Consider the following 23,828-nt stretch of genomic DNA (forward strand, 5'->3'; position numbering starts at 1 on the left):
GGCAGCAAAGCTGGATGTGCTAAGCAGAATCTGCACAGCAAACCTTTGGGATCAGCAGCTTGGAGGATTTGCTGTCTGGCTGCCAAAATTCACTGAATTTTGGGCACCAACGTGGCTGGTTCATCCAAAGAGCCCAGACAGCAGCTGTGCACCACCTCAGTGCTCTGATCACCTGGCTAACAAACACAGAAGCAGGAGACAAGTAACTTGCACCCTTTCTCTAAGATAAACTTTCTTTCTGGGTCTGGGGGCGTATCCTGTCCAGCACTCTGGAAGGTGCTGTCCCAAGTCCCCAGAATGGCACATGTGAAGATCAGGATTCAAAAACTCCACAAGGCAGTTGTGAATCTATTCAGTGCCAAAGGAAATTTCCTTTCTCAATTCTCCTGGCTGGTTCACACAGGTTAGTCACTGGTTATAACATACACGAGGCAAGTGATGCCCAGGTGAAACCCAAGCTCTCCTGTCACAAAAAAAAAAAAAATCTTCAAAAATGCTGCTGAGAGGTTGAGTCTCATTTAGTAGAAGACAGCTCAGCACAGGAAGTCTGCTCGCAGAACAACCCAAAGAGGAAACACCCTCAATGAGCATGATCCAAAATCTGAGACCAGATGGCAGCTGTTATTAGAAAGGGTCAGACATTACTTTCCTGTTTGTGGGCTTTTAATGGCAATTTTCACAATAATTTACAAATTGGTTGTTACACACACTTACGTCCATTTAGTAATGAAAATTGTGAGTTAATTCAGCTCTCAGTTGAGAAACTGCTGTAAAAATGCCCTTGCTGAGGGCTGCTCTCTGGTTTGTGTTCTACAGGCAGCCAAGCAAGTTCCTCACGCTGAACCTGCCCAACCTGCGGCCCTCGCCAGGCTGCTCCCGAGCTCCCTCCAGGCTGCTCCCAAGCTCTCTCCAGGCTGCTCCCGAGCTCTCTCCAGGCTGCTCCCGAGCTCTCTCCAGGCTGCTCCCGAGCTCTCTCCAGGCTGCTCCCGAGCTCCCTCCAGGCTGCTCCCAAGCTCTCTCCAGGCTGCTCCCGAGCTCCCTCCAGGCTGCTCCCGAGCTCCCTCCAGGCTGCTCCCGAGCTCCCTCCAGGCTGCTCCCAAGCTCCCTACACTCGCTCCAAGGCGAGGACCCGGCAGTTTCCCAGTGCTGAGGGGGTGCAGTGACAGCTCAACGGTGCCTAAGGCAAGGTGGGGAAGGAGCGTTCCAGCCTTTCCCAAGGACCCGGCTCCCAGGGAGCTGGTGGCTGCAGCCCACGGCTCAGCAAAGCTCTGGGCTCTGCTCAGAAGCCCAGAACAAAGACAGAAGCATCTGGGGGGTGAAGTGCAGAGGCACAATACTCCGTGACAACTAAGCCACAGCTACCAATGCCTCGTGTCTGGGCGTAAGGAATTCACCCACAGGATACTGTTCAAAGGAGGGAAAGAGATGGAAACCTGAGCCCAAAACACAAACAGAACAGATCAATGCTGGAGAATTCCAGGAGTTCAGCTATGTTAGTCCTCAGCACAGGAGAGGAAATGCATCAAATGGTAATACAGCCTTGAGTTTTTCCACCCAAGCTGTTGCAATCATCTCGATAATTCACCTCTCAGGACTGAACTTGCTTTCCAGTAAGACAGACTCTGTTTGCCTTTTACTTCCAGTCACTTCAAGCTGATTCAGCTTCGTGCCTTCTTGGAAAGAAGAAGTCAGCAGCAGGGTTTCTCAGAGAAATGCAATACAGCAATTTAAACCTGCAGCCAGCCTGGCCTGTCAGAAAAAGTGAAGGCAGAGAAGGTGGAGCCTGCAATGAATGCCCCAATAGTTCTGCTGAAGGAAGGAAAGTCAGGGATTTCTCACCAGAAAAACATGGGAAGTGTTAAACCTTGCACCTCACACACGTCAGAGATTTCCCCACACTGAGCTCTTTCACAAAGATTTCCCCCACAATGCTTTTACAGGAGTGTAACCATTATCCTGACAATCAGATCACCCATTCTCAGATAACTTACATTTAATGTGTGAAAAAAAAAAGGGAGTATTTACAGCAGTTCCTGGAGAGAAGAGAAAGGACTGTGGTGAGCAGTCTACTAACAGAAACTGCTCCCTGGAGCTCCCTTCCCCCTTGCCTTCCTCCCCTCTCCAAGTACAGTAACTCAATCCACAAGGTAACTGAACTCTCCTGGGGGAATCTGGGGCACAAGAGGCTGCAGCTCCTTTCCAAACGAATTTGTTTCATTTCTTTATTTTAAAGTCCACTGATCATCATCATCACAAAAAAACCCCATGGGAAATGCAACTAAAGAGAAAAAGTCCAACCAAGACCTAAGAACCCAGAGCTACGAGCAGATGTGGGCCTGCGTGGCACGGCGCCGGCGCCCGCGCGGGAGGAGACGGCCCCGTGCGCCGCAGCGCTGTGGCCAGAGCTGGGTCCTTTATGTCAACCGCTGAACGATGACAGCGTTGAGCAGGTTGGCTTCCTTCAGGGTCTGGTTCTCATCAGTCAGCTCTTTATTGGGAAAGGTGGTCATGAGGACGAAACTGGTGGCAGCCATCGCTGGCCGAGCATCTACTATGAAGAGCCGGATGTCACGGATCCTGTCCAAAGGGATCAAACACACAGGGCGGTGCTGTTACTGCCCAGCCTGGACAAATGACTGCTCTGCTCAGAGTGTGCAGCCCTGCAGCTGTGTGTCTGTATTCCAGCTCTCACCACAGGCCACACCAGGCTATTCTGATTCAACCTGCTCCCTTTCAGTGAAATAGTAGCAGCTGCTTCCTGGGCTACATGCTCAGCTCGGTGTTCTCTTGTCTGTGTTGTCAGGGGGTTATCTGAAACTGAAAACCTCCAGACCCTTTGCTTTGAACAATTAAACTGACACTGCGAGCTTATCACACACAGCAGAACCCAGAGGATTTCAGCTCCTGTGATCAGCCACACAGTGACACAGGATCCATTTCTGGAACTCAAGTCACAGGCAGAGGTTTTTGTAACATTTTGCCCTGAGCTTGACCCTTATAGAAACTGGAGGAATGAGTATAAACTACAACATCAGGAAGGTGAGAAGGAATTCAAGAGCTTTTGAGTGAAGCTGTGGCATATCTAAGCCCACTCTGCTTATGTAAAGAACAGAATTGTGGTAAGAGCATCCCTTGGTGCACCATTCAGCACAGGGAACAACCTCATAGAAAAGCCTAAATTGAGTCAGAGTAACTGAACCAGGTTCCTAATTATCTGCCAGTTTCCAAAGCCATTAGAAGAGAATCAATTTTTTACAGGCAACATCAAGGAAAGTTCTGCTGATAACACACTCCCAAGGGTCGGGCTATAATCTATCCCAATTTGGAAAACAAATCCCACCCAAGAGTTAGCAACTATCTTAAAAACACCACAACAACTTTATTCCCTTTCACTTGTATAGGATGCCCAGAGCTCCTTCTGGCAGGCCAGCCAGGATTTTAGCACTTGCTCCTTGTCTTGCAGGGCCATCTCCCTGCTATGCTCGTACCTGTGGCTGTGGTTGAACTTCTGGACCAGGCGCCCACCGTCAGCGAGCCGGATCTGGATGTTGGTGATGGGCTCCGACTCATCGATCGCGATGGCAGAACTGGCTTTGGCTTCGTTCTCTGCCTGCTGGGCTGGCGAGCTGGTGCCCATCACCTGGGGCGCGGTGCTGCCAACAGGGAGACACAAGGTGAGCTGTTAGACACCAAACTCACCTGGCTACAGGGTACCAGATCAGGCAGCAAGCTCACTGTCTGCCAGGCCCAACTACCAGGCTCCTCCACAAGCAAGCTGCAAGTCAGAATTTTTGAGTCAGCCAGTCAGCAGGAACTTGTCTACAAGTTCAACTCTACCATCCCCTTTGGTGCCACAAGTTAACAGGGGAAAGTGTGACTTGGAAACACTGCTCCAATGCAACACACCAGGGAGGTTCCAAGCCAGGGATCTGGCTCCTGGCAGGGAGAGGCTGCGCCACCTCCCAGTATACGTCAGTGAGCCTTGCTTCCTTGGAGGAACACCTCCCATCCCACAGGCACCCAGTGCCTTTCTTTCAGAAGGATGAATCAGAAGGCTCCACCTCACAAGGCTCAAGTGACTCTCACATTACATGTAGTAAAGCAGTGTCATCATCGTCTCACCTGCCCAGCTTCTGTCCTTCTCCAGTAAAAGCTCTGAAGACACTTTTAGGTTTCACGTACTCCTCATCACGGTGATCTTCCATGTCCAGGTTCACCTGTCCACCCCGTGCTAACCTGCGCAGCTCAGCTGGGACTTCCCTGCAGAGAGAATCTTCTAAGGCAGCTGCCTGAGGCAGCAAGGCAGGAATGCATGCACATAAAGCCCAAGATCCCTGGAATTTCAGGAATCACAGAGAGACTGTGTTTAACTGACAGGGCAGATGTACACCTCCCACTGACAGACACAAATTAAAGCTTATTTCTCTCTGGCCCTCACCTGCAGTGACACAATGCATCAGAAATTCTCAACACAAATAGCAACATGTTTGTTTACTTAACACTCTCAAGGCCCCACATAAACCAAACCCATTCCCTGTTTACCTGAACCTAATGTTCCATATTAAGAGTAACTAATTTCTTGCAAGAAAGCTCAGGTGAAATGTGCCATGGATTCAGAAGCCTGGATTCCACAAACACTCATGTTTCAGGAAACAGCTGTCCCTTTTCTCCCCTCTCATTACGTACCCTCTGCGGATATCATCGAGGAACTGGGCATTGGATGGATCCTGGTAGCTCCTCAGTTCTCCACTGTCCAGACTAAATCCACTCTTCCAGAGCTTCAGTACAACGTGCACCTGCAGCAGCCCCAAAAGAACAATCAGCCTTACTGAGCATCTTGGTGACAACAAAAACTGAAGCAAAGTGAAAAGTTTCAGATGGGGAGAGGAGCTTCAAGGTGCAAAAACATTCCAGCAGGTTTCTCTGAGCTAAGGGAAAAACCCAAAGCAGCAGCTTTTATGTAATGGTCAAGTGTCAATTCCTAGAAGGTGGCATGGTCCCCTTTTGGATAAATGTGGCTGAAGAGCCAGGAATTTACTGGGTAAGGAGCCTCAACTAGGTTTCCACCACAGCCACAACCTTGTTTGGTCAAAAACCAAGCACAAGGGAATCTTGAACTGATACTGTCAGCTCCCATCTATGGATATATATTGGATATATATAAAATAATGGATAAAGAGTTGATTTCCCAGTGCTCTTTGCACACTATTTTTCCCAATCTGCACTTCTAAGAAAGGCTCAGATTCTTAATTAAAAGATCACCAGAAAACTGTTTACCCAAGACCTAACCATCTACTACTTTCTACTTGGAAATCCCACAGGAAGCAGGATTTGCCATATTTCTGTCCTTGTGAATTTCTATGAAGCTTTGTATCTCTCAGGGCTGGCAAGCTCAGTAGTTGGAGCAGAGAAATCCCTGGAGTGACAGCTACAAGCCCAAGCAGAGATACTCACATCCTGAGAAGAGCTTGGTCTCCTCTCTCCTGCCACATAAGCCGACTCCTCCTCTGGAGTAGCCCCAAGGCGATACCCTCCCCCTGCAAAAGGCTGTGAGAGAGAGGCAGGCACAGGGTTACAGAACCACACACACCCAAGGAGCTGCTTCCCTATTCCCACCACCCCTGTGGGTAAACAGGGACTTCATGGCATCAGCAACATCTCCTGCCCTGCAGGCAGTGACAGCTTCAGCAAATCAGTGTGGCACAACAGAGTGGCTTTTCTTGCCGCTGTGACACACAAAATGGAGCTGCACTAAGAGAGGAGTCCAGACTTAGCTGCTGAGATAATTCCGGGACTCCTCAGTACCAAACAGCTGGCAGGGTGGAACCTTAACTGAAACGGGGAACACAAGAAAGAACTCCTCCCTCTCACCTTTGGCTTGCTCGTCTCACCACCGCTCTTGGCCGTCCGATCGACTGCCACCGCGCCGTGCTCCTTGGCTCCCTTGAACAGATCCTCCACCAGCTCGTTGGGACTCTTCTTCCTCGGAGGACCCACAATCTGCTGGCCACTCCTCTCTGAGCCACCGGCATAAAACCTGACAGAAAGCACCCAGCTCCTGGTCAGCCCTGCCTGCTGCTCCTGCAGGAGCCAGCGGGCTGGGTCAGGGCTCACTTGTTGGTGCTTGTGCAGCTCAGGGAACCCCCTGGATCTACAAACACTGGCTACCCCCAGTGTATCTCCCACTGCAGCCACATGCGAGCTCCTGTGCTGCAAAGACTTTCTTTTTATGTCAATTCCTGTACATTACCCGTGGATCAATAGCAATAAAGTGGTAACAGTGCTCAGACCTGGGAAGAGGAGCAGCCCAGAGGGACAAGCCCAGTTTTAAACACCGCTACCAGCTCGATTACCCAGCTGAGCAAGGCTTCCAGCAAATCTCTGACCAGACAGAGCAACATCCAGCTGGAATTGTGAGGGAAGGCACACGCTCATGCCACGCAAAGGATGGATCTCAACTGGAAGCAATGGACACAGTCAGTGAAGTGCAATTAAGCACTCTGGAAGATTGGATTTATTAGCTTCCAGATGGCTTGTAACACACAGAGTGAGCTCCCAGCTGCCTGCAGATCACAGCCCATCCAGCCTGAGCCACCCCTTCAGATACATCAGTTCCATTCCATTTACCTTGCCCGTCAACCTTAAGGGTATTTAACTACTTAGAGCTGACACTGCAGGACACTGTCCTACTAATATTCCATGTTCCCCTGGAAAGGGCCCCTACATTTTTATTTCTGACTCCACACTCTGTTACTTTACCCTTAAGCAACACTTCAACAAAAAGAACCCAAAACCAAAACCCCAACCAAAATAAACCCTCAAAGTAAGAAAACCAATCCCTGTATAATCTCACATTTCTGTTCCCTGTGGATACAAATAAGTTGTTTTCTATTCTTAACCCAGGCCTTCCACATCCCATTTTAGGCTTTCAGAGCTGAGCTGACCACGTGCTTGTGCAGAGGCTTTGCACTGACAAACCTGCCCTGTCAAACCTCAAAGGTTTCATTACAGGGACTTCAAATCCGTGTAAACCTGTTTTTTTCAAAAAAGCTATGCACAGGCACAAACCCTCCCAGAAGGGATAAACACCCAGCATTTGAGCCTTCAGCTGCAAACTCACCGCTGTCCCTCCTCCTCTTCATCATCCTCCTCCTGAGCATGTACAAGGTCTCTGAAGGAGGTTACTCGGTGGTCACTGCAAAAATCCAGCAAGAAGGATGTCAGCCTCCAGACACATTCCCAGCTGGAACATTCCACACTGCAACAGGCTCCTTCTGCAAGGTGGGCTCTGTTCACCAACACCTGACCCGAGAGAACTTTTCCTTCATGACAAAGGCAGCAGATCCTCTTTGGGCCTGGACAGCATTCCCTTACTGCAAAGGGATTTGACAAGGTAAAATTCACTTTCTTGCTTCGTAAAATGCTCAGCTTGATCAGCTCAGATGTCACACAAAATAAGAAAATATTCTTCTTGCAGAGATGTGATCTGCTTAAATGAAAGGTCACTATCAGACTGTTTTTAATGTCAAAAGCTTTTGCTGGGCAATGAGGCAAGATTTCCTAAGTGATCTCTGGCTTAGTTGTGCAATAACACCCATGCCTGTGATGTACAAACACTCAGGTTTTCGCTGTCTCTAGAGAACCACACAAGAAAACTTAAACACAGAGCTACTTTTACTGAAAATTAACACAATCAGTGGTTTAGAGAGTGTGTTTTGTCAGCTTTCCAGTATGGAGCTGAAGCTCCCTCCTCACCTGGCTCCAGTGCCTCTGGATATGGAGCTGGGTGTGGGCTGGGGAAGGGTCAGGATGTCCTCATCACCCCCGTCCTCATAGAAACTGGCAAGAGCAATCTGGAAGGGAAAACCACCAAAGCTCCTCAGGAAAAACACACACAAACAACCCAGCTGAAGCACCTGCCATGCTGGATCTCCTAAAGCACCTCACACTAAAGACACTTCATGTCATTTCCCCTGTTGCAGGTCCTGGCAAACAGGAGGCCTCAGCGGGTTTGCTTTTGGCTGTGTCATGGCAGGACACTCAGTGCTGCAGGGATGTCACCCTCCCCGTCAGGGAGTGTCAGGGCCCTTCTTCTGCAGCACTTCTACAGGAGTTATGCCAAAATAACTCCTCTGAAACAGCAGCTTTTGTGCCATGCATGAGCAGACTCGGAATTTGACACAGCCAGTTTGAGGAGCAGGTCAGAATGGTCAGTCAAACTGACTGCCCCTCAGTTTGTTTGCTGACAGCGCCAACAGCACAGCACTGAGCACCTCACCAGCATCCCAGGAAAACATACATAACCCCGGCAAACCCCGGAGCCGCCGTCCCTCACCTCGCGCTACAAAGTGAACGACAGAACGAGGAGAGGCCTCCGTCTCAGCCAGCCCACGGCTCCGCCACAAGGGCTGAGCCCGGCGACGGACGGGGGCGAGGCCTGAGCCTGCGGGACACCGACCTCGGCCCAGCGTTGCCCCCGCCATCGCCACGGCCTCTCGAGCCGCGGCCCCGCCGACCCCCGCACCGCCCCGGGGAGGGCGGAGGACAGCGGCAAAGGTACCTGGAGGTCCCAGCCGGCAGACTCGAGGAAGAACCGCGCTCGCTCCTCCTCGGCGCCGGTCACGGCCACGAACTCCCTCAGCGCCTCCTCCCGCTCCGCCATCTTGCCGCGGTGCAGCGCCCAAACCGCGCCGGGCCGCCCGGGCCGCCCCCGCGTGCGCCGCCAAACCCGCCCGGCCGGAAACACCCGCGGCGGAGCGCGGCGCCCGGCCGCAAACAGCGGCCCCTGCCGGATAGGAGGTGGAACTGCACCGCGCCCGGCCCGGCGTGAGCGCCGGCACCGGGATGGGCAGAACCGGGCACCGGGATGGGCAGAACCGGGCACCGGGCACCGGGATGGGCAACACCGGGCACCGGGATGGGCAGAACCGGGCACCGGGCACCGGGATGGGCAGAACCGGGCAACGGGATGGGCAGAACCGGGCACCGGGCACCGGGATGGGCAGAACCGGGCACCGGGATGGGCAGAACCGGGCACCGGGCACCGGGATGGGCAGAACCGGGCACCGGGATGGGCAGAACCGGGCACCGGGCACCAGGATGGGTGGAACCGGGCACCGGGATGGGCAACACCGGGCACCGGGATGGGCAGAACCGGGCACCGGGATGGGCAGAACCGGGCACCGGGCACCGGGATGGGCAACACCGGGCACCGGGATGGGCAGAACCGGGCACCGGGCACCGGGATGGGCAGAACCGGGCACCGGGATGGGCAGCGCCGGGCACCGGGATGGGCAGAACCGGGCACCGGGCACCGGGATGGGCAACACCGGGCACCAGGATGGGCAGAATCGGGCACCGGGCACCAGGATGGGTGGAACCGGGCACCGGGATGGGCAGAACCGGGCACCGGGATGGGCAGCGCCGGGCACCGGGATGGGCAGAATCGGGCACCGGACACCGGGCACCGGGATGGGCAGCGCCGGGCACTGCGATGGGCACTACCGGGCACCGAGCACCGGGATGAGCAGAAGCAGGATGGGCAGCACCGAGCACCGTGTGCGTAACGCTGGGCACTGGGCACTGGGACAGGCGGCACCGAGCCCATGTGCAGCACCCAGTGCTGGGGATGGGCAGCACCAAGCCCCAGCGCAGGGCGAATGTAAGGGCTGGGACTGGCGGCGCGGAGCAGCCCACGGCAGCCTCTGCATCCTGGTTCCTTTATTTCCAGTTCACACAGCGCTGCTGGCAGTGGCCAAACCCTGAGACCTGGCTCCAGGAGCTGGGGACTGAGCTGGAGCAGGACAGGGCAGCATCTCTGACGCCTTTCTCTTCATGCGCTTGAAGAGGAAGAAGAGGAGCCCGCCGAGGAACCCCTTCTCCAGCAGGATGCTCATACACAGGAGGAGGAGGCTGGACAGAAAGTTGTCACCTGCAGTGGGAACAGAGGATGTGAGCAACCAGGGCTCGAGGAGAGGCATCCCAAACCCCCGCAGGGAGCCTTTCCTGGGACTGCAAGCTTCCTCAGTGGGGGACACCACACAGCTGCACAGGCACCCCATCCCAGCAGCTCTGACAAACCTTTAGCCATCTGGGACCTGTTGCTCAATGCCCCTTGGGCCGGGTTGGAGATCCACAGGAAGGTTGAGTTGTTGGCAGGGGCCTGGGCATCGTGCACCACCATGCAGGTGATCGTGGACCCGTTTTTCTCCTCGGTGGCTTGCACCTCCACCTGGCTTCTCAGCTCAAACAAATGCTGGGGGAGCTCTGATGGCTGAGAGGCGTTCTCCACCTTTATCTCACTCCCATTCTCCAGCCAGGAAACGGAGACATCTGCTGGGTAAAACTCCTTCACAAGGCAGGTGAAGGTCACGGTCTTGTTCACCTCAATGGGGCTCGGCTCAGCGCGCACTTCGATGCTGGGGGGAACTGGGAAGAGAGGCAGAGCTCAGTGTTTGGTGTCCCCTCCTCTCCTGCCCACAGGGACCCCCGTCCTCCTCCCAGGGAGCCCAGCCCCACAGCAGCTCACAGCAGTGGGAGTCCCCCAGCCCTCACCTCGCAGGACTCTGCTGAGCTGGTAGCTGCCATGCAGCGGGGCCGGCAGCGTGGGGTGCTGCACCTTGCAGGTGAGCTGAGAGAGGACGTCATCCTTCTGCAGGGTCAGCCTGGCTCTGCTGGACATGTTGTAGGTTTTCATCCTCCCCTCGGTGATCTGGGGCAGATGAACCCCCATGGGGTTCTCATTCTTGAACCATTTCACCTCAATCTCTCCAGGAAAGAACCCTCCAGTCGTGCAGGTGAAAGGCACCGACTGCCCCGGCCTCGCTCTCTGCTCAGGCCCAGACACGAGCGGGAGGCTGGGTTTGGCTGTGGGGAGAAGCACGGGGCCATCAGAGCAGGCTCTGCCCCCTGCCCAGCCCCGGGCCTGCCTGGAGCAGAGTCTCACACAAGGGCATGGGGATGGCCCATGGGATCCTCTCCTGGACCAGCCCTGAGCCCCTTCCCCATCCCTGCTCTACCTGAGCAGAGCCCGCTGGGCTGTTCCCACCAGGAGCCCCACTCACCTTGCACAGACACCTCTGTGCCACGGCCATGCTGAAACACCTCATCATCACCAGTGTCCCCCTTGACAAACTTCACACAGTAGTAGCTGCCCGTGTCCTCAGGCTGAACGTTCCTGATGTGGATGGTGAAGTCTGTGTCAGACGTATCCACTACTCTTGTCACACGGGAGGAAGGATCCTGCTTATTTGCGTCATAGACAGTCTTGTTCTCACTGTCCCAGCCCTTCAGCCACATCACAGGACCTGGTCCAGCGATCCCAGATGTGGTGCAGTTCAGGGTGAGCGTCTCCCCCGCTTCCACTGTCACCTTGTCCTGGGGCTGCTGCAGTTGGAATGCCTGACCCACCTGGGCACACACACCTGGGCAGAGAGACAGAAAGGTTTGGAGTTGACAACAGGCCCCAGGGCTGGGGCACAGCACAAGGCACCATCAGACCCCCTGAGCCCCAAGCATGGGACAGAGAGATATTCTGGTCCCTTGTCCCCCAGGCTGCTGGGAACTGCAGCACGAAGAGAGCCTAGACTCTTGCTGGAGTAAACTGAATTTCAACTGGAGATAAAAGCAAGCTGGAAGGGAGGCTGTGAGAGGAGATCCCTGAGTACCCATGGGCACAGGGAAGCACTGCCAGGCCAGCAGGGTGGGAAACCATGTATGGGAAATGTGATGGGGCTGTGCAGGCCCCACTTACCCGGCTCTCTGCAGAGAAGGAGCAGCATCAGGCACACGAGAGGCAGTTCCTGTGCCACCAGATCCATGGGTGTTCCACGCCTTGCTCGCTGATGGCTGGGCTCTGCTCAGCTCCGTTGGAGTCTGCTGGACTAGGCTCAGCTGACTTTGCTGGATTGAGCTTACTTTAGCAGGGTGCTGGACTCTTGCCCAGCAGAAGGGAAGGAAAGGGGCTACCACCAGCCCAGTTCCTCCTTGCAATCACGCTCCATTTGCTTCTCAAACAGACACCCATCTCCTACCACATCATCTCCTATCACAACGCTGGTCCATAATGGCAATGTCCACCCACTTTCCCCTCAGATGCATGTCACAGCCATGGGCACAGGCACCGAGCAGCCAGCAAGAGGGACCCCGCATCCAGCAGGCTCCCACACACACGGCCAGCCTGTGGCTCAGCACCCTGGGGTGCCCAGCCCTTGGCAGCAGGATCGGGGTGCGGGATGGTGTCTCCCGTGGGTTGGTGGTGCAGAGCAGTGCCCGGGATACACTGAGCATCTCACATCCCGAAGCCCCGCTGCTCCTGCTCCCCACCGGAGCGGGGAGGATGCAAAGCTGCTCCCTGTCCCGAGCCCAGGGCAGCCGCTCGGTGCCAGGCGGCCCGGGAGTGCTGCCCGGCGGGGTCTCGGTGGGGTGATGCCCGGTGGGGTCTCGGTAGGTGATGCCCAGCGGGGTCTCGGTAGGGTGATGCCCGCCGGGGATGATGCCCGGCGGGGTCTCGGTGGGGTGATGCCCGGCGGGGTCTCGGTAGGGTGATGCCCGCCGGGGATGATGCCCGGCGGGGTCTCAGTAGGGTGATGCCCGCTGGGGTCTCAGTAGGATGCTGCCCGGTGGGGTCTCAGTAGGTGATGCCCGCCGGAGGTGATACCCGGCGGCCCCGAGCAGACACCAAAGCGTTAACCACGCGCTCGCCTCAATTTCCTGTCCCTCTTCCCCTTCCCTAAATTTGGGCAGAACCCATGGCCGCGGCAGCAGCTCCACTCCTGTCCGGGCAGCGAAGCCCCGTCCAGCGGCAACTCTTGGGTGAGTCAGAAGTGGGGCCCCCCAAATCCTCTCGGAGCACCCCTGCCCCGTCTGCCCCATAAACGCGAGTGGGCGGCAGAGATAAACACCGGCGGGGCGGAGGGTGGTCCTTGCCCGAGCACCTTTTGGGGTCAAAGCGTCCCCGAGGGTGCAGAGCATCCCCCAGCCCGGGGATGGGCACAGCCGAGTCGAGCCCTGCCGAGCTGCTGCCATGCGTGTCAGGGACTTTGGGCAGGAGAAGTCTGGGGACCCAAGGGGTTTTGGGGAGTAGGAGGGATTTTGGGACAAGAAGGGGTCAGGGGGCTGTGCTGGGCTACAGGGCTGCACATCCCTTCCTAGAACACTGGTTCCTGGGTGGCTCCTGGCTGTGAACCCCAATTCCTCCCAGAGCCCCAGTGATCCTGGCTGGTGTGGAACAGGGCCAGGGTGTTAATGTTTAACAGCACTTGGGAGTTTTTCCTGCCAGGAATTCCCCTTTGCTCCCTCTGCACCTCTCTGGCCTCCAGGCAGCTGCAGCACCTCCTGCAAGCGACAGAACAGGATGCAGATTTATCAAATCAAAGAATTGCAGAACTGTTTGGGTGGCAAAACATCTCTGAAATCCTCGTGCCCAATCATTAATCCAGCACTGCCAAGATCACCACTAAACCATGTGCCCAAGTGCCACACCTATGTGTCCTTTAAATCCCTCCGGGGTGGTGACTCCACCACTGCCTTGGGCAGCCTGCTCATTTTTCAGATTTGCCCCTTGTTCATTTTGAACCAGTTTTTGAAGAGTTTCCTCCCTCCCAGTGCCTGCATGTTGTCTCTGCCATTTCCCAGGATATCTCTCAGCTGCAAATTGGGGGATACTGGGGCTTCTCTGTCTGTGAGGCTGCCCTTGCCTCAGCCCATCGCTCATCCCTGAACTCTCCTGTCTCTGTGCCCAGGTGCGGGTGCCCAGCTGGGTCAGAACTTCAGACTGCAGCAGCCCCAGGCCAAGGTGTCAGTGGCAGTGGGGGAGACGCTCACCCTGAGCTGCACCACATCTGGGATCGCTGGACCAGGTCCTGTGATGTGGCTGAAGGGCTGGGGCAGTGAGAACAAAACTGTCTATGACCAGAATAAGCAGGATCCTTCCTCCCATGTGACAAGAGTAGTGGATAAGTCTGACACAGACTTCACCATCCGCATCAGGAACGTTCAGCCTGAGGACACGGGCAGCTACTACTGTGTGAAGTTTGTCAAGGGGAACACTGGTGATGATGAGGTGTTTCAGCATGGCCGTGGCACAGAGGTGTCTGTGCATGGTGAGTTCAGCCCAGCAGGACACCTCTCCCAGGGAGCTCATCCCATAGCCCCCACCCTACCCACACCGAGGTCCTGCTCTGCCCCACACCCACCATCCTCTCCTGCTCTGCTTCTGTCTCCACAGAGGCCACCCTGCTTCCTGGAATGGTGGCTGCAGCTGTAGTGCTCTGCTTCCTCCTTCTCCTCGGCCTCTTCATCGCCCTTTGCATGTACAGGAGGAAGCTCCAAGGCAGGGCAGGCAGCCCCTGCCCAGCCAGGACAGTGGCCACCGGCAGCTTCTCATCTGTCCCTCTGCAGTGCTGTGCAGGGACCCCCGGCACCTCCAGGTTTGTACTCAGCACCTCTTCCTTCTGCACCTGCTTTATCTTGGCTTCCTTTCTTGTCTGGAGCTGTAACTTGCCCCAGAAAAGGTCCTTTACTTGCGGGTGCAGTGTTCTGTCAGTTCTCTCTGCGTTTCACAGGAGCTTCATGGTAGGGAGCACCCAGTACCAGGGAGCTCCTGCAGCCCCTCACCGTGTGTTTGAGCCCAGCCCAGACGTGCAATCAGCACTTTGTCCCTATTCTCTGCTTTCAGCAGGGGCATCCTGCTGAAATTCGGGAGGGGAATTGAGGGCTGTGCTGGGTGGGGAAAGGGCCTGGCTTCCTTTCCTTCTGATGGCCATCCTTATCCTTCCCCCTACAGTGAAGTCCTGGATGCAGAGAGCTCCCACCCGCCCAACCAGGTAGGAGTGAGCTGTGAGTATGGGGAGCACATCCCATGCTGATGGCCTGGCAGGAGCCCTGCAGGACTCTGGGGCCAGGAGGGACATCGGGTGGGCAGCAGCTGCCTGCATGTGCTCCCTGCACACTCTGCACCACAGCACCACCTCTGCAGCTATGGCATCTCCAGCCTGGCTTGAACCTGCTTCTTGGTGTTGTCCCGTGCAGGGCCATGAGGTGGTCTGGGTGATCCTTGTGGGTCACTTCCAACTCTCAATGTGGTGCTTTAGGGTTATTTTTGCCAGCCTTTCCTCGTGGCAGCATTCCCCATTTGTGTGCACTTTCGCAGCAGAGCAGCAAGGAGGAGAATGACATCCACTACGCCGAGCTGCAGCCCCTGCCCCCGGCCCCACGGCGTGGCAGGAGCCCGGGCACAGCCCCCACCGAGTATGCCAGCCTCAGGGCAGCTGCCAAGTGACGCGTGGCACCGCTGCCTGCCCGTGGCAGGGTGCAAGAAGGGACGTTTCTGCAGGGCACAATAAGGAAGAAGTGGGGCTGTTTGCACGGTGCACCCTGATCTCAGCTCGGCACCCCGTGCTCACCATGTTTGCATCTCAGGGGAGCTCTCCCAAGAACTGGAAGCTTTCTCGAGCACAGGATCAGACCACGAGGCCAAGCACCTCTGCCTTGTGCAAGCTGTTTGGTGCTGATGACACCAGGAGGACCTCACACACAGCTGTGTCCACCAGCATGGGCCTCCACTGGCCCTTTCCTGGCCCACAGGTTCATAATTCGTGTTATCTTTTCACCACCCTCATTAAAGCCAGCAAACAGCCTTCTGTCCAGTCCTGCTGTGCTCAGAGCAATAGTGCCAGTCCTGCAGGGTCCTGGGGGGATGTGTGCCCCACACAGCCCACCCCCATGCTACTGCTGAGCCCCCAGTCAGCTCCCAGCTCCTGCCTGCCCCAGGCAGGGAACCTACCCAGTCCCACAAAACCTGCATCTCCTGGCGAGGCAGCAGGAGGCTCTCAGGAATGGCCCCTGGTGCTGCTGCTCCAGGCTGAGGCCCAGCCCTTGCCCACCTTTCCCTGCCCTCCTCAAGGGGCTTACGATGCTGGTACCAGCTGGCCCTTCTGCCCCTTCCCCTGCTCCATGCACATCTTCAGCTCCAGTCCATGCACATCTGCTCCTGCACATCTGCTCCATGCACATTCCCTGCTTCGTGCCCACGTGTTTGGTGCCCACCTCCAAGGGAAGTGGGCCAGTGGCAGGAAGCCAGAGGGCCGAGGTGGCAGTGGCAGGAATCTGCAGGTCACCCTCCACACTGGCCACTGCTGCAGCCGCCAGCAACACCCAGTCACACATACAGCCCCCAGCCATGATCTCCCCAGCCATGGCAGCTGAGCTCCCACCAGGTGTGGCCCCAGCAGCCCCCTTGGCAGAAGGAGCTGAGGCCAAAACAGGATTTCCAGGCAGAGGAACCTGCTGCCAGCACAGCTGCCTGTGACCTTGAAAGCTGATACAGTCACCAGTTTTCAGCTCTATCTACTTTTTTTCCTGTGAAATGAGAAAAGAGAAGTGAAATAAGACAGTGTGACCCAGGGGAGCGGGGCTGGCAGGGAAATCCTTGAGGGGACAAAATTGTCACAGTGGGGAGAAGAGTCACTAAAGAAATTGATTTGCACGACTGAATATGAGTCACCTGCTCTGGGGATGTCAGGTGGGGAGAGTTTGGGGTCACCCCTCTCTCAGGGACAGCTTGGGGACACTCAGCACCCCATAGGCACAGTGGTGGTGAGGAGTTTGCCAGGTCAGGGGTCCAGCACCTGGCCTCAACCTGGGGGTTGGGGTGTTGGGATGAAGCCTCTCCCAGCATCATTTCCCCAGTGGAGGCATGACCGGGCCATGAATCATTTCCTAGCTGAGGAAGCTGCTCTGGGCAGGGCTTGGGTTGCCCAGGCTCTGTGCAGGGACAGCACCAAAACTGGCAGAAATCTCACACCAAGGCTGTGAGCACGAGTATGTAAAATATGTGGGTGAGACCGAAACCGGGGATAGACCTCGAGGAGTGGAGGAAATGAAATTCAAGGGGATTTACGGCTTTTTAAGCACTGGGTTGAATCAGGAGGAGGGAAATTCAGTTTGATAGGAGCATATGCAAAGAAGGGAGTGAGCAGAGCACTGGCAGAATGCTCTGCACCTAGGAAAGGGCCCAGGTTTGCGGCTTACTGCCCAGGGGAGGGATTTGGTGGTTATTAAAGGAAAATCCTTTAAGCCTTCAGCCTGGGGTGTGCCGGCAGTGAAAGCACAAACAAGAACCTGGGCACAGACACAAGGTAGGAGCGTGCCGGGGGGAAGAGCCTGGCTCGGGGGGCAGAGCCTGGCTCGGGGGGCAGCACCAGGCAGTGCTGGGGTCATGGATTCACTGCTCATCCGTGCTGTTTTCCTGGTGCTGCTGGTTGTCACGTCCCACTAAGTGACCTGCGTGGTTGGAGGGTGTGTGGGAGGTCAGGAGCTGCCATTGCTGGGGGAGGCACAGGGCAGTGCTGGAGTTGAGGCTGGCACCAACCAGGCTCTGCTGCCACAGCTGGGGACTTAAGTGCAGAGCAGAGGTGGTGCCTGGATGGGTACTGGGAGAGTGTTGGTGTCCCAGGAGGAGAGGACACTCTGGCTTCAAGCAGGTTTTTGGCTGTGTCCCTGTGCATGGACACTCCGGGGCGGTGCCATGCCAGGTTTACCTCAGCTGTTCCTCAGCATGGTGTGTGAGCCTGGTGCCTGGACCTCATGTAATGGCAAAGCCAAGGAAAAGGGCTGGGGAGGCTGATCTGGGCTGCACTGTGATGGGTTTCTGGGCAGCCAGGGGATGCTCAGGGGCTGCTCTGGCATCTGACCCACTCCTGATGCCAGGAGGTGGGAAACATCTCCTGGAGGTGTCAAGGTGAGAGGGCTGGCAGGGCTTACTGGGCAGTGGTGTGTGCCGTGGTGTGATCCATGGTGTGTGTCACGGTGTGTGCTGTGGTGTGAGCTGTGGTGTGTTCCATGGTGTGTGCCATGACGTGTGCCATGGTGTGTGCCACGGTGTGTGCCACAGTGTGAGATGTAGTCTGTGCCATGGTGTGTGCCACGGCGTGTGCCATGGTGTGAGCCGTGGTCTGTACTATGCTGTGCTGTTCCACGCTGTGCCGAGGAGCCCGAGTGGGAAGCGTGGGCTGTGCCGGGAGCCAAGGGCAGCTTGAGCCCCCAGCAGACAGCGCAGAGTAACAGGGAGCAATCAGCTGGAGAGCGGCTGCTGGGAGGGGCTGGTCCCGGCAGCCAGGGGAGGGGAGCAGCGATTCAATTACCGCCGAGGAAGAGCATGATCTCAGCACACAGGCTGGCTGAAATGGGGGGTGCAGGGGTCTCCTTTGTATCCTGGGGGACAGGAGAGGGCTGGCTGCACTCACGGGGAATGGGACAATGCTGAGCTGTGCGGGTGCCAGGGCTGGGCAAGGAGAAAAAGGGAGAGACAGGGATAAATACCTTGTGCCCTGTCCTGGGGTGCCCCGGCTCAGCAGTGAGAAGCAGAGGCACTCCACAATGGCAGTGTCTGTCACAGGGGTGGGTGCCCGGGGGATATTGTGTCTCCAGGTCTCCTCCGGTGTCTGACAGGCCAACAGCTCCAGCCAAGGGCCTGGTTTGTGGCTGTCTCTATCCAAGACACCCTTGTGCCCCTGCTCTGTCTCCATCCCTGCCCCCATCCCCGTCCTGGCTACTGTGAGACCGTGGTGCCCACAAGTCACCAGGGAGAGACAGGCCAGTCCCTTTGCACACCAGCATCACCCAAACAGCCACAGGTCTAACAGCACCCGATGCCACAGGGACCCCACAGGGCCCCCACGATGCCACAGGCATCCAGGGATGGTCTGGGGACCCCGTGATGCCATAGGGACCGGGCATAGCCATGGGGACATTGTGCCAGCATGCCAGCAGGATGCAGCAGGAGAAGCTGGAGGAGCAGCTGGGTGCTTTGAGGGGGTTGGAGGGACTGAGAGGGTCTCAGAGACACTTTGATTGTCCCCCAAAATTGCCTCATGGGTCTTGTTTATGCCTGCTGGCTGGCCTGGGCTGGGTCCTTGCCAGAAGAGAAGTCCTGGGATGCTGCATGGTTGGAACCTGCTCCCTCCAATTCCAAACCTGTTAGCTCACCCCTTTGCTGCTCCCTGTTTCTCAGGCTTTTCCTTGGAAAGGAGCAAAGCCAGAGTAAAACGGTGACATGCTTTACACTGGTTCTGATTTATTTCAGGTCTTACTATTGAATCTTATTCCCTGGTTTCACAGTTGTTGTGGATTTTCACCAAAGGGGATAAACAGGTCTGGGATTTGGGGTTGTCATAGGAACTGTTTCTGTGCCACAGCCTCAGTGCCAGCCTTGTCCCCTCCTGATAGAGTGAGGCCAGCACAGTGGGGATATCTCCAGCCTCCTAGGCACAGCCCCAGTGACAGCCAGGATATGGAGCAGCCACCCCATGGCACTGGGACACTCGGGATGTTCAGGGAGGAGATGGATTCCAAGCACTGCCCAGCCAGGCCCATGAAGCAAACTGGGAGCCCCAGGCTGCAGACCAGTTGAGAAGAGCTGAAGGTGTTTGGAGGATGCTGCTTTTCCCTGTGGGTTCTCTGGTGTCCAGTAGAAGGTTGTGCTATTGCAATTGCTACTGGGAACCTCTCTGGCCAACCTGGAATAATTTTCATTAAATCCCTGGAGCTGAAGGGGTGTGGAGTGGATGGGGGCCTGCCCCAGGACCATTCCTCATCTCTTCAATCACAAGGGGAGGGGGTAGGCAGTGAAACTGAAAAGTGTCACGCACAGCCTTTGTGCCCAACACTCCTTTGGCCCATGAGGTCCTTCTCTGTGGGACACCACGAGGCCAAGGCTCTGGCAGTGATTAAAGAGGGGTTTCCAGGGCCATGGGACAACATCCACAGGAACATCCAGTGCTTAAGAAAGACTTGCATTGTGCTGTCAGTGTTGGACGGGACATTGCTCAAAGACAATCACCCTCTGGAGCTGGCACAGGGCGGGCAGATCGAGCTGCAGTGCTGGGTCCCACCAGTGCCTGAGTGAGGGTCCCAGAGTGGGTGGGAGGGGGGCCTTGCCTGCACTGGAGTTCCCAGGGCTCTTCATGCTGGATCAGCTGTTGGTGTGGTCCTGGTCCTGCCAACATCCCCGTGTACATTGTACCCAAAGTGAGCCCCGCACGCTCCTGGGGATGCTCCAGGTGGTTTTGTCCAGCAAGAGCTCAGGGTAAGGAAACTCCCTGGGGAGCTCCTTGTCCCGAGGGCAGGACGTTGTGGGGTCCCTGGTTCTCCCTGCTCCTCCCGGCACCGAGCGACCTTAAAGTGTGGCTGTGCTTGGCCGTGGCCCCAGCGCTGGCTGCCCCGAGCCCGGCACAAGCGTCCCTCTGCAGCGAAGTGCGGGGAAAGGGAAAAATATTGAGAGAGGCAGGAGAACGGGGAAAGCAGGCGCTGCGGGAGGGAGCACAGCACGGCATGAAAGCTCCCTCTCAGCGGGCTTTTGTTCGCCCGGGACGTGCCCAGCGCTGCTGCCAGCCCGGAGGGGCTGTGCTGGCGCCGGTGGCTCCGGGCGATCCCGGAGCTCCGCAGCCTGTCCGGCGCCCCGTTCCAGCGACGTGCCCGTGGGCAGGATGCAGCTGCCTGCAGCGGGGACCCCCATCACCCCTCGGGGCTCGGCAGTGCTCGGCCCCACGACGCGCTGCCGAAAAGAATTCCTTCTGACAGATCCGTTTCTTCCACTTGGTTCAGGCTTAATTTTATAATGGTATCAGTAGCTATGGCAACGCGTAAAAATAACGGATCCCCGAGCCCGGCGAATTCTCTGTAAACAGCTCCCGTCTCCCGGAGCCCGGCTGGGTGCGCATCACCCCTTGCCCACGGCTCCCGCGGGCGCTGCGGTTTGTGGCTGGGCTGGGATTCACGCGATGGCTAATTAGCGGCGTTAACTGCTTACGCCTTGGGATGATGATTCCATCCGCTAATCCTTGGGGCTAGGCTGGGCTAATTGGGTGGATATCATTCACGCTGGCGGTCAGGAGCTGCCCTCACAGGATTGCTGCACAGCGAAGGCTGGAGCACCCCTCTGGCACCCCGGAGCAGTCCCCGCGGTGTCAGGGGACACCAGCCCCATTCACAGCTCCGGCTCTCCCCAGAGCCGCCGCTGCTGCACATCCACGCGTGTGCACACGAGGGGACGTGCACACGGAGGCCAGCAGGCACACACAGCTCAGATTTCTGCACGCAGGACCCTCCTCAGCGAACATCCGCGGTGCCGGCGTCTGCCGCGGCTCAGAGGTCTCTGGTCACCGCCGTGAGTGGATAATCCCAGGCAATATTTTCTAAACCTGTTAGACATCACACAGACCCTCTAAATCCCTGATCCCCCTCCAAGGCTCCAGCGGGATGGCAGCACTTGGCAGCTCGGATTTGCAGCTTCTTATCAGGGCCAACCCCTTGGAGCAATGCAATCACCGGGAGCGTGGTGGATCCTGCTGACCAGAAATAATCCCCCAGATTTTTGTTGCCTTTCAACTTAAAAAAAAAAAAAAAAGGACAGACCAACACACACCCCTCGGAGAAGTGTTTTTCTCCAGCAGCAGGGCCAGAAAAACCTCAGCCACACAGAACTGAGAGTGCTGGGTCTCAACAGGGCCAAAATAAAGAGCCAACAAGTCTGGAATGTAGCTCCTGAGCCTTAGAGCTGCTATGGGGACAACATGGGGACAGTGACACAGGGACAGCCTGGCAGCAGGGCTAGGGATGGCCCTGAGGGCTGCTCAGCATCCTCTTCCAAGGGCTTCATCTGGCTGTTTCAGGGGGTGCAGCCCCCCTGCATCCCAGCAGTCATGCCATTCCCACCATGAGGCACCAGATCCAGCACTTTCAGAAATGACCCCACGAATCCCCCACTGCTGGACACACCATCTTCCTTTGCACTAAGAGTGGCACAGGGCCGGACCAGGTCTCCTACCCCTCATGTGCCATGTCAGCCCTCCATGGGGCATCCCTCCGGCGATGCCCACACACCAGGTTCCACAGCACAAATCCCACCTCTGAACCTGGATTTTAGCACTTCACAGCAAGGGCTCTGCCAAGCAGGAAGCAATGGGCTGAGCTGGCTGAACATGATCAATCCCCCACGTTAGCAGTTTTATTTCCATCCACAGCTGCTGCAGGACTCTCAGGCAGTGCAGCCTCGATGAGCTCCTGCCGGCCCGGCAGCACAGCCTTATCTGCTGCTGCAGCCTCGGATGTGCTTTCATGATAATGATTTGCAATCAACAAAGAACTTGGAGAGGATGCAGAAAAATCCCCAACAACTGGCATTAGAAACTGAGATGATATCGCTCTTCCCTCGGCCGAGCTCCTCCACAGTCCTAGTGGTACCACCAAGGGGAGATCAAGGTCTTCTCCAGAGCCACTCCATGGGGCTGGCTGTGTGCTGGGGGATCTGGGTACTGGCACTGCCACCACATGCCCAGGAGCCAGTACAGTGCAGAACTTCCTCCTCCAGAGGTGGGAGGGAGGCTTTAGTCCAAACAGCTCCCAAGAACCCATCAATTATTAACACCCTGCTCTGAAATGTCCCTGCATGGCTGGAGCTCTCTGCCTGCACCCTGCCTGCCCTCCCCCCTGTCTCTGCCACTTCCTCCTCCACAGCACTTCTGCTCCTGGGGTTGGAGCAGGGTCCAGGGTGGGCACCAAGGCTCCCTGTGGCTCTGGAGCCCATGAGAGCTGCGGTGAGCTCAGCTGTGCCCCATACAGCCAGCACAGACGTCTCCCAGTTTTGCAACCACTGGCACAAAGGGTGCAGGATTGGGGCCACCCTGTGTCCCTGCTGAGCTGCCCTGAGTGGGGTCTCTCTTGTGCCCCCGTCCCTGTCTTCTGCTGAGGTTGGGACAGCCCCCTAAGAGCATTGAGTCCAACCGTTCCCCCAGCACTGCCGAGCCCACCATGTCCCCAAGTGCCACATCCACATATTTTTTGAACCCTTCCAGGGATGGTCACTGCACCGTGTCCTGTGCAGCTTAGTCCCGGGGCTGTGCACGTGTTGCAGACCCACAGCAGAGAGCAAACCCTTCTCTGGGGCAAGGGGCAGGCTCCTGTTTGCCAGGAAAGGTCAGCACAGCCCTGCCAGCGCTCGCAGCACCTCAGCGGGCACGGGCAGCAGCACTGCCAGCCCTGTCCTTCCCAGCCCACGCTGCCGCCGTGTTTTCCCAGCCTGTCAGCAGTTTTACCCTAAAACCCCTCACTTCAGGTCAGCCAGGGCCGTTTCCAGGCCAGGCACAGGATATAAACCACCTTTCCTGCTCTGACACAGCCGGGTGAGGAATTCCCCCAGAGTGTGAGGCATTAAGGAAGCCCAGCCAATTCACCCGGCCTGCAGCACCCACAGGGCACAGGCAGCACCCACAGGGCACAGGCAGCACCCACAGGGCACCACTGCCAGGTGGGAGCAGCCTGGGAGCACGGCCCAGCCCCAGGATGGCTCAGCTGCCCTGTGGACACGGTCCCTGCTGCAGCCTGTGGGTTTTCATTCTTGCTTGGCAGACACTGGTGGACATCCTGATGGTGGTGGGTGGTCTGATGGTGGTGGGTGGTCGGGCACTGGGCTCTGCTGCCCCTGCTGAAGCCCAGGGTGACACTGTGAGTGCCATGAGGGCACCTGGAGCATTGCTCCCACCCAGCAAAGCCCAGCATGGGCAGGCAGAGCTGTATCCTCCCTCATCCTCCCTGCAAGTCATTTCAGGGGCTTGGAGGGAACCAGCTGATTCTGGCAGTGCTGGGGGTTAATTCAGTGGCAGAGGGACACTAAAATGTAGTGGGCTGTGATTTGAAGTTCAAAGGAGGGGGCAGAAACAGGCAGCAGGTCTGGGCAGTGTGCACAGAGGAGCCACCTCAGAAAATGCTCTGTGCCAGGGAGCACCTTACCTCTACCCCACTCATCACACCACCTGCACCAACTGGGCCCC

At 56.8% G+C, this 23,828-nt stretch overlaps 3 protein-coding genes across 8 annotated transcripts; 1 reads left to right on the forward strand and 2 right to left on the reverse strand.

Annotated features, from left to right (window-relative positions):
• Nucleotides 1–645: 645 nt before the first annotated feature.
• Nucleotides 646–8,678, reverse strand: NSFL1C (NSFL1 cofactor). Of its 2 annotated transcripts, XR_014949605.1 has the most exons (10): nucleotides 8,561–8,678; nucleotides 7,756–7,853; nucleotides 7,121–7,195; nucleotides 5,872–6,037; nucleotides 5,455–5,547; nucleotides 4,687–4,796; nucleotides 4,123–4,260; nucleotides 3,489–3,653; nucleotides 1,026–2,577; nucleotides 646–892 (listed from the first exon to the last, which is right to left on the reverse strand). XR_014949605.1 is itself a non-coding variant. In XM_021527348.4 (9 exons), exons 1-9 carry the CDS (start codon nucleotides 8,660–8,662, stop codon nucleotides 2,415–2,417), a joined length of 1,110 nt encoding a protein of 369 aa, XP_021383023.1. In that variant the 5' UTR covers nucleotides 8,663–8,678; the 3' UTR covers nucleotides 646–2,414. The 2 variants fall into 2 exon arrangements, 1 of the variants encoding a protein (XP_021383023.1); XM_021527348.4 differs by having other exon boundaries at nucleotides 646–2,577.
• Nucleotides 8,679–9,705: 1,027 nt separating this feature from the next.
• On the reverse strand, nucleotides 9,706–12,250 carry LOC144247200 (signal-regulatory protein beta-1-like). The gene is made up of 5 exons (XM_077787081.2): nucleotides 11,753–12,250; nucleotides 11,064–11,423; nucleotides 10,555–10,866; nucleotides 10,081–10,428; nucleotides 9,706–9,931 (listed from the first exon to the last, which is right to left on the reverse strand). The coding sequence occupies exons 1-5, from the start codon at nucleotides 11,817–11,819 to the stop codon at nucleotides 9,732–9,734; spliced, it is 1,287 nt and encodes a 428-aa protein (XP_077643207.2). The 5' UTR covers nucleotides 11,820–12,250; the 3' UTR covers nucleotides 9,706–9,731.
• A 390-nt stretch (nucleotides 12,251–12,640) lies between these two features.
• Nucleotides 12,641–15,638, forward strand: LOC110468976 (signal-regulatory protein delta). Of its 5 annotated transcripts, none has more exons than XM_085557831.1 (5): nucleotides 12,641–12,813; nucleotides 13,743–14,102; nucleotides 14,228–14,429; nucleotides 14,786–14,825; nucleotides 15,152–15,638. In XM_085557831.1, exons 1-5 carry the CDS (start codon nucleotides 12,750–12,752, stop codon nucleotides 15,278–15,280), a joined length of 795 nt encoding a protein of 264 aa, XP_085413957.1. In that variant the 5' UTR covers nucleotides 12,641–12,749; the 3' UTR covers nucleotides 15,281–15,638. The 5 variants fall into 5 exon arrangements, with proteins under 5 accessions (XP_085413957.1, XP_085413956.1, XP_085413958.1 ...); XM_085557830.1 differs by having other exon boundaries at nucleotides 12,687–12,813; nucleotides 15,093–15,638; XM_085557832.1 differs by having other exon boundaries at nucleotides 12,687–12,813; nucleotides 15,155–15,638.
• Nucleotides 15,639–23,828: the final 8,190 nt, after the last annotated feature.

This window comes from Lonchura striata, chromosome 20 (assembly GCF_050655825.1).
Source record: "Lonchura striata isolate lonStrDom1 chromosome 20, ASM5065582v1, whole genome shotgun sequence".
NCBI lineage: Eukaryota > Metazoa > Chordata > Aves > Passeriformes > Estrildidae > Lonchura > Lonchura striata.

What these genes read in the sequence shown, in the direction of transcription:
- NSFL1C (XM_021527348.4), bottom strand. Translation starts at nt 8,662, where the DNA reads ATGGCGGAGCGGGAGGAGGCGCTGAGGGAGTTCGTGGCCGTGACCGGC. An exon ending in TCCAGAGGCACTGGAGCCAG is followed by an intron (nt 7,196 to 7,755) that starts GTGAGGAGGGAG and finishes GGATTTTTGCAG; the next exon opens with TGACCACCGAGTAACCTCCT. An exon ending in GACCAAGCTCTTCTCAGGAT is followed by an intron (nt 4,797 to 5,454) that starts GTGAGTATCTCT and finishes GGGCTGCTGCAG; the next exon opens with GTGCACGTTGTACTGAAGCT.
- LOC144247200 (XM_077787081.2), bottom strand. Translation starts at nt 11,819, where the DNA reads ATGGATCTGGTGGCACAGGAACTGCCTCTCGTGTGCCTGATGCTGCTC. An exon ending in CCTTCTCTGCAGAGAGCCGG is followed by an intron (nt 11,424 to 11,752) that starts GTAAGTGGGGCC and finishes CTCTCTGCCCAG; the next exon opens with GTGTGTGTGCCCAGGTGGGT. An exon ending in CACAGAGGTGTCTGTGCAAG is followed by an intron (nt 10,867 to 11,063) that starts GTGAGTGGGGCT and finishes TTCTCCCCACAG; the next exon opens with CCAAACCCAGCCTCCCGCTC.
- LOC110468976 (XM_085557830.1), top strand. Translation starts at nt 12,750, where the DNA reads ATGGCCGCGGCAGCAGCTCCACTCCTGTCCGGGCAGCGAAGCCCCGTC. An exon ending in CACAGAGGTGTCTGTGCATG is followed by an intron (nt 14,103 to 14,227) that starts GTGAGTTCAGCC and finishes CTGTCTCCACAG; the next exon opens with AGGCCACCCTGCTTCCTGGA. An exon ending in GGGACCCCCGGCACCTCCAG is followed by an intron (nt 14,430 to 14,785) that starts GTTTGTACTCAG and finishes TTCCCCCTACAG; the next exon opens with TGAAGTCCTGGATGCAGAGA.